The sequence below is a fragment of the Octopus sinensis genome, linkage group LG1 (genome assembly GCF_006345805.1).
Source record: "Octopus sinensis linkage group LG1, ASM634580v1, whole genome shotgun sequence".
In the NCBI taxonomy this organism is placed as follows: Eukaryota; Metazoa; Mollusca; class Cephalopoda; order Octopoda; family Octopodidae; genus Octopus; species Octopus sinensis.
In genome coordinates this window covers 62,713,833-62,723,023 of record NC_042997.1, presented here as the reverse complement: position 1 = coordinate 62,723,023, position 9,191 = coordinate 62,713,833, and the positions used below count along the sequence as shown (strand labels likewise).

At 35.0% G+C, this 9,191-nt stretch overlaps 1 protein-coding gene across 5 annotated transcripts in view; it reads right to left on the bottom strand.

The window, feature by feature from the left end:
• Positions 1-861: 861 nt before the first annotated feature.
• Positions 862-9,191, bottom strand: part of LOC115213305 (pre-mRNA-processing factor 40 homolog A) — a 102,556-nt gene continuing 94,226 nt past the window's right edge. For 4 of the 5 annotated variants that reach the window (XM_036501639.1, XM_029782242.2, XM_029782249.2 and 1 more), the window contains one exon: positions 862-1,126. In XM_036501639.1, coding sequence (XP_036357532.1) covers positions 1,122-1,126 — 5 coding nt within the window. In that variant the 3' untranslated portion in view covers positions 862-1,121. The remainder of the gene's footprint in view (positions 1,127-9,191) is intronic. The other variant, XR_003881792.2, reaches the window with a different exon arrangement.

Here is a 9,191-nt window from a genome sequence, read left to right as displayed (position 1 = left end):
TAAAAAAAACTATGCCATTTTGATCCCAAGCAACACCGGGTATCTCTGCTAGTATGTGTGTGTGTGTGTGTGTGTGTATATATATATATATATATATATATATATATATGAAATCACCATGTTTTCATTAATCAGGTATAATTCGTTTCCTCCCCCATGGCCAGACATGTTATTATGGAAGATTTGAAACAAATGACACCAGTGACATTCATTTACAATTATCACAAGATGTCAGGACAAGGAGAACATAAACACACACAATGAGATTGAACCGAAAACCACATGGCTGAGAAACAAACATCTTAACCACATAGCAATGCCTGTATTCACTCACATACACACACATACATTCAACCCTAGAGCAACTATGTCAAAGCGCTATAGATAATCTTCACATGGAAACTATTGGAAGTAATCCATGATCATGCAGCAAAGTTAGATAAGCAGCTTTGGTTGATAGATTCAGAAGATAAATAAGCTGGTATGTAACTCAGGAGGCAAGTAGATAGGTTGGTTGGTCGCTAATTAAATATCAGTGGGAAAGAAAAAGATGAAATCAATACATGGGGGGGGGGGTGACATGGAGAAAGATAACTAAAATGTAAATTAACAACAGAACTTCAAGAGAGTTACTCAATGTGTAGAAATAGCAGTCAATATCCCTCTAAAGTTACCCAGCATTTTTTTTAAAAATAAGATAGGCACAATGGATAAGCTGATCTTTTGTGCACACACATACACACAGGCTATGCTGAAAAGGAAAAAGATGGGATGGTCATGGTTAGAATGTCTTTGAATAATAGGTGCTAAAATTTTAAAAAATAACTTCATGATAGATTAAAAGAAAAAGAAACAAAGAGGCAGACTGGTTATTATTTATGTATGTGATGTGATGAACATAGAAGTTGTAGTAGTAGAATAGTAGTAGAATAGTAGTAGTAATAGTAAATAGTAATAGTGGTGGTGGTGGTGGTGGTGTGGTTGTAGTAAATAGTTCTTGGCAAAGAGAACACTTCTTTTTTGCTTTGTTTTATTATTGGTCAGCTTCTAGCTGCTGCAGCAGGTGCCGTCGTCGCTTCTCTAACTCCCCTTCACTGACGTCACTGTCTGATGAATTCCAGTCAGCCTAAAAATAACAATAAAAATAAGTTAACGAAAAAAAAAAGAGTAATTTCTTACATCAGTCAGGGGCAGTTGGAATGAAGTTGCGAGGAAACAACATATTTACAGCATAAAGGGTGCAGAATTGTTTCTTTTTTTTTTTACCTTTGCAGATAACTCAAGATATTCCAAATATGTGTATCAGTCTTGCCAACCTCGAAAATTTTTCTCATGAAAACAATTATTGTTTTTCTTTTAAATCATAAAATTAATAATTCCCCATATTTGAATACATTTGTTATAACAAGTATATTCAGATATATAGGCTGCAATAGTTATATGGATTAGACACCAGATGGGCAAACCACAAGAACTAATAAGGGAACATCAATGTAGTTGCTTTCTTTGCTCAATGTAGCTACTGACTTTCCTCAAAAATATCCTAGCATCACAGAAAATAACACACTGGACAATGAAATACTAGATACCTTTAACCCTCTGGCATTCAGATTACTTTATGAAATGCCATGCTCACATTGACATTCTTTTGAATTAATCCTACATTATCATGTAGCTTCATGATTTCAAATGATGTGCTCGTTTACTTTTAGAATAACATCGTAGGGTGGATGTAAGAGGTCAAATCAGGCTGGTTTGAACTTAAAACCGGTAGAATATTCTGGCTAGGTAAGACCGGTTTAAATGCTAAAGGGTAAACAAAAAAAAAACAGGACGGTCTTGGTTAGAATAACTATGATCATAGGTCTGTCTGCTGAATTGAGGACTAACTTGAAACTAAATAACAATACACAGCAGATAAAAAAGAAACACTAACACACCTCAATTGCTCATTAATAATCATCAGTATACAACAATTCAGCTAGTATTATTATTATAACATCATTATAAGGCAGCAAGCTGGCAGAATTGTTAGCATGCCGGACGAAATGCTTAGCGGCATTTCATTTGTCTTTAAGCTCTGAGTTCAAATTCTGCCATGGTTAACTTTGCCTTTCATCCTTTCACGGTCAGTAAAATAAGTACCAGTTGAGTACTGGAGTCGATGTAATCGACTAGTCCCCTTCCGCAAATTTGAGGCCCTGTGTCTATAGTAGAAAGTATTATTGTAACATCATTACAGCAAACAGGAGGTAATAACACCAAACTATGAGAATCTTTTATTGGCCATTAGGAAATTATCATTACTAAAAGGCAAAAGTCCCCACTAGGTATCAGGCTGTCCATTTTATTCATTTATTACTGTTTTCATTCCATTTATCTATGCAAGCTTATGTGGTATGGTTTTTGATGGAATCATTTTCTTTTCTAGCTGGATAGCCACACTGCTCAACTATGAAGTAATCTTCAAAATAACATTACAGAAAATACTATAGTTGAGTGGTTAGTGATATAACACATATAGATCTCGCAACACTCTCTCTCACGTTGGTCAAACTTCTTAAAATGCATAGTGAGCCAAGTTTTTACTAAAATAGAAAAGACTAAGTAGAAAACTTTTTTTTTCTCTTATTTAAATAAAAGATATATTTCCTGGTTGAATTTCACACCTATGTTTAAAGACAGTCATTCATATATAGACATATATGTATAGAGATGTGTGCGCATCTGAAAATATTCTAACCACAAAAATCAATTCTACAATGAACAAAATAAATTTGATTATATTCTCTATAACTCATACGACGATGAAGACAAATAGATTTCCATGCCATAAAAATAAAATAAATAAAAAGTAAATAAATTCAATTACTAAAAACTAGTGGAATCAGTAAAGGCAAGAGAGAACCAGTAATATTGATTTGTGGTGCTTAATTTAGTGTCACTGGAGTTAAACGGTTGCCTTTCAACTATTGGTGTGTGAGACTCTAAAACACAGCCTCCACAGAATAAATAGCCTCCAGAGTAATTAAAGAGAAGAAATAAATAGTGGGCTGCAGTTAGAAATAAAGTAAATAATAACATCATTTCTGATGTATAGTAAATCAAAGACATACACATGTGCATATGAGAGACAGACAAACAGACAGTCGACAGATGTGAGAGCAACAATCAAAAGGTCAGTATTTTATGTACAGCCATGGATATTGAATTCAGTTTGTGGCCAAACCAGAAATGGCTCAGTTCACCTGAGATCAATTTAACCAGCATGGGGAGGGAAGGAGTGAAATGCTTAACAGGTGTTGCTTCTGCTAGTAAAAGGATTTACAACCAAAGGAAACCAATATGTGGCTGCTGAATCTGCATTAAATGGCAGCCAAGTCTCTCTCAAATCACATCCAACTGTTTTTAAAAAGAAAAGGCACATTGAATAATGGAGACTTGAATAAACAAAACAGTGCACATGATCACTGCTGGACTATCATCAATCGTAAGCCTAATCAAGGGTTAAACAACAACAAAGGGTTTCTTTCACTATGTCCTTGGATGGCATGAAGCATGATAGAGACATAACGGAATGAATGTGGAAGATGTGCAGTAGGTGGAGACAATATACCTGGATATGCTATGTTAACTTACATGAAAGAGAGAGCACAGGTTAAGATGAGACAGTCACCGAGAATGAAAGAGACTAATGAAAGTGTACAGAAATATTCACTAGCTTTGGTAAAGGGTATGCGATTTGAATGGCATGTGTGGAAGAAGAAGAAGAAGAAGAGAGAAAAACTGAAGTAAAAATCACAAGCCAGATATTTACTGTGCTGCAGACTGACTGAAGCAAAGGTCGAAACTTTCTATGTGCGTGTAGACAGCTACAATAGTAACATGACCAGAGACCAATTTGATAGTGAATCAAAAGCACTGTTTACAGTGAAGTGTTTCCTCAGTCATCTGCAACTCACTCCGAGATCAAACATGCATATTTTATGTAACTGGAAGTGTTAGTATATTTTTCATAAGTAGCCTTTAATGAGTATTAGGAAAGGAAACAAAGTTCTGTCAACTGTCAGAAATAGAAAAACGAAGCGGTTTGGCAATGTGACTTGACACCATGACAACTTTCCTCTATAGTAAATTATGGTAATTCATGAACAGGCACCACCAGTAGAAGAGGTATAAGGAAACAATGAAGGGAATAACTGATCAATATCAAACAAACTGACAAGGAAGAAGATGGAAGAAAACTTGCAGTTGGCTAATGACCAAGAAAGATGCAAGGGTGTTGACTGATAATACATGTGTATGGATGTGCACATCACTATCACACAATGAAAATAATATCTACAGGGACGTTGGCACGACACCATAGTACAGAAATAAAAATATATTTCTTAAAACACACAAACACACACACAGACATTTTCAAAGTAAGACAATGAAGAAATCAAGTTTGTGCTCAATGTTTACTAAATTCACTTTCACACAAGGGGTTAAGTAATTCAAAACTGAATATTTCAATATAATATATTTACACATGCTTTTACAATATTATCAAGTTTTTCTAAAGCTAGTTCCTTAGCCAAAATTGCATCCAAGAGATGGGGTTTCTTCTTCTAACCTTTTACATCATAATATTGTTCATATGGGGAATTGGGGGGAAGTGGGGGCCCCTACTACAGCTACACATACAAACATGTCCATTCAGCTCACTGGCAATGGTTCATTCAAGCACAAATCCACGAACTCACTTTCTACCATTTCTTTGCTTCCTCCGCAACTATTATAATGGGTTTTGTTCTTCAAAACTAACAACCTGCATATCATTACATACATATTAGCATAACCAATGTATCCATCTCCCCGACCCCACCCACTCAGGGAGGGAGGGAGAAGGGGGAGTTGGAGGGAGAACGGGGGGGAAGGAGAAAGGAAGGAAGGGGGCAAGAAGGAGAAAGGTTAGTGGGAGGGAGAAAGTGAGGGAAGGAGGTGGGGGGAACACTGGATAATATATTCCTAGACATAAGAAAGAGAAACAAAGAAAAACAGGTTGGAGAGACAGTCTTTGATCAGCGCTGACCTGGAGCTAAACATCAACAGATGATAAGTAGTTCAAGTGCGAACACCAACCATAAATAATAGTGTTACAAATCCAGAAGAGCCTACAAAGATCATAACTGCTGCACTCTTCCAAGACCAACAAAATAGAGAAAAATACACACATACACACGCTGGATGTTGAACAAAATTATCTGAAGTTATACAGCAAAGATAACAGTGGACAGGGACAGTAACACTGATGATATTATATATCAGTATTGATTTATATAGTAATTAAAACTGCTTTCATGTTACCTAAGGGACAGTCAGAATTGTGGTGGGTGGAGGAATACTGCAGAATCAATAATGATTAAGGAAATCTGTTAAAGTAGATTTATTAATCACACGTGTCTAGAAAATTGAATTTACCTAATTTGATCAGTATAATCTAATGTGCACAAACTCTGGCCCAGTAAGATTAAAGCCCGGTGATGATGGTGATTATTATCATCGTCATCATTACCATTTGACAGAATCATCAGAGCAATGGACAAAAAGCCTGGCAGAATTTACTAATTGCCCTTTATGCACCAAGTTAAAATCCTGTTGAGATCAATGTTCATCTTTCTAGAGCATCGATAATATAAAGTACCAGTCAACTAAGACCAAGCCGTCTCCCAGAATTTCTGACCTCATGCCTATCTAATTATTATTAAACATTATTATTGGTGTTGTGTTTGTCGTCATAGCAAAGCACTATTGTTGTAAATGTCTCCTCATTTCTCAATACTGTGGCAAACAAAGAAATTATCATTATTAATGCAAACATCAACAATACTTCTAATTTGATCTACAAAATGAAGAAGAGAATTACTCAAGTAGACCAGAAGTTTTCAAGTTACACATACAGAGTTGTGGCAAGTAGAGCTTTTCTTAAGTAGTGAGAATAATTTTGCTGGGGGGAGTGGGGTGAGAATGGGATATGGCAGTACCCCAGCATGGCCACAGTCCAATGACTGAAAAAAGTAAAAAGGAAGGTAATTGTAATCAGTTGACAGAAATCCATTTGGGGAGGAGAAGACTTTCATCACTTCATCTTGCACTATCATCATTTTATCATTAGTCTTATGTCACTGAAGTCTGGTTCATGGTATGCTTACATCACATTCTTGGAAACAATATCATAATTTCCCACCATGTTTTCATTCAACTTGAGTTACTTAAGTGCCTAAAAAGTTTCAACTGGTTAAAAAAAAAAATGAATGACAACAATTTCTCACTTGCAGACATTTACAGGATTTCTTACGAAGGCACAAAGCCATAAAGTTTGAGGAAGAGAGCAGTTGATTATCAATCAAAATAAGTTATATTATTTTTTATTAAAATTGGATGGATAAAAGGCTAAGATGATCTTAGAGAAGTATGAAAACTAAGATCCAATTCAATGAAAAAAAATTTAAAGTTGTATGGTTCAAGCCTTTTCTCCTAAGGTATTAGTATTTGTCTGCTGAAGGTTTCCAACAAGGAATCATACTGCTTGTGACCCAAAGCTTTAATGTCAATGAGAAAGGGTAAAAAAGAAAAAGCAATAGTGGTGGTGGTGGTAGTGGTGTGTGTGTGTGTGTGTGTGTGTGTGTGTGTGTTAGGCATCATAAAGAATAGAAATAGGTATTATAAGAGTAATGAAGGAATGAAACATCTTTTTAACTACACAGGCCAGGGATAGATTATAGCAATTGGTTTGGCAACCATGTTTCAACATTTGCGCCTGTTGTAGATGACTTTGGTGTCATAAGCAGATGTTTTCTAATATTCAACTATAACTACAGGCTGACCAATGCCTTGTGAGCAGAAATGGTAGACAGTAACTGTATGGAAGCCTATTGTGTGTGTGTCTGAACTTGTGATTTTCTATTGTTTTGACATTGTCTATGTGTTGTGGAAAAACATGTCTCGGCCTTGACCAGTTGTCATTTGAAAGACAAGGAAACTAAGAATTTTATTTGAAAATGGGAGAGCTGTTGTCAAGAAAGGTATCCAAACAGTAAATTCGCTTAAATCTCATTCAATCCACGCTAGTATGGAAAAAGCATACATTAAAACAATGAAGATTACTTACACACAAATGTGCATACATGTACACACATACACCTTAATCAATAGTTATTGTTTCAATATTTTGTCAACACTTGCTTTTCAAAACAGTCACTTTGAGAAATCAGTATTGTTGAAGCTTCTATATAAACAAGCACCTTGATAATGAATATTATTGAGACTTTTCATTAAGTATTGAGTTAAGTGTGAGTTGGAAAGTAACCCAGACCTTAATGCCCTATCACCACAATCACAACAAGAACCATCTGTCCTAACAGTTTCTATGTCACCTGCAATTTTGACAATACTCCAGTAACTACCAATGCAGGCTTCAATGCAAGCTACTTTAGTATCCTTGTAGATTCTGAATGCCTAGATTGTTTGGGTTACCACAAATTCTGCTGAAGGGGAGAGCCTTAAGATGGCATCTGTACAGAGCAATACTACATAGGTTCCTTTATAAGCCAAGCCACCATCTCAAATATCAGCTACCTTCTTTCTTAGGGCTTTCAGAGCTGACATACTGACATCATAGAGCTACTGTGGCCACAAAACTTAGGGTGGCATGCTAGTATATCAAAAACTTGAAGCAGGCAACCTAAATAGTCAATATTCATGAATCAGTTCTCAAAGTCTCAGGTCATTTTGTTCTGTAAATACTAGGCGGTTAATTTCCGATTCAGATTAGGTGAAACACAACTTTTTCAGAACTTGTCCTCTTCAGCACAAGGAAACTTCAATTTGATGGTTATAAAGCTCATTATAGACAAGATTTTCAAATCCTCAAACGATCCACTTGTTACTTCAAACTGATGATGACATTATAGTCAGATCAAATTTTTAGGCTTTTACCAGTGGCTGTTGCATGCCTGTCAATGCCTGGAAATCTTTGATAGTAGATTTCTGACTTTACCAGCATGTCCATGGTGAAAGCAAAAAAAAGATGGTGAAGTAGTTATAATCCTTCTTTCTAGCCAGTAGTAACAAATGTTGTGAATCAGAGCTCAATCCAGAATGAGGGCATTGAGGATATGAAGTTTTTGAAGAGCATTCTCTATCAGCTTCTATGATTATAGACACATAAAGTTTATTCCACTCAGCAAGGAAATATAAAGAGTCATTTCTAATTGTTTGTGCATTTTGTAAATGGTTTTCCAGAGGCTTTAACACAGAAATTTGTTACTATATAATTTGCTTTTGACATTTCTAGCAAGTAACAAAAATTGATGTATATTATGGTTAACCATAAAGTGTGCCGATATAAAACAACAGAGTCAATTCAGATTACAGTTAATGACTCAATGTACATGTAATGTAGCCAACAGTATCTGTGGTAATCAGGTCACAGAACTATATTCAAGATGGATAATATATTTTAATTTATTTCATTCACATTTTAGTTTTTGTAGCATCGAGAAAAACAGTTTAAGTCAGTAGCACTGCAAAGCTGATGACCAAATAAGAATTAAATTAACAAGCAAGAAGTGATTCTAACACTAACTTACAGCATATTAATCAAGTGAATTAACAAAGAACTATTATACAAAGTACAGTTGAGAATATTTCACAAAAATCTATTCATTAAACAAATACCCAAATAGATTATACATTCTATTCCTAATTCAGAAACTAAATTGAGTATGTATCAAAAGTGTATTTCTATAACATATAAGTGCTTTCTAAACACTAGGAAAAACAATTAAATCTCATAAAGCTACCTTTACTTAAACTAGTTCTAACCTGATTAATTTTCATTTAGCATGATTTTATCAGTAGATATTACTCAAAAGATAGAGGTAACATGGATGAATAACCAACAATTAATTCTTGACTTGGTCTTAATGATTTAAAGTCATGACTATTAACAGACAATATAATTTTAGTCAAGGACAGGGAGAAAGATGTCTCAACAAATTGTTTAAATGAGTTAGATATATGAAAAAACAACTAGCTCTTGGGTGTTTTTTGTCACAGTCGACCGCATCAATTAAGTGTAAACAGCTAGTGATATAATAGAAAATATATAACATGAGATGTAATGATAAAGAACATGCCATCCA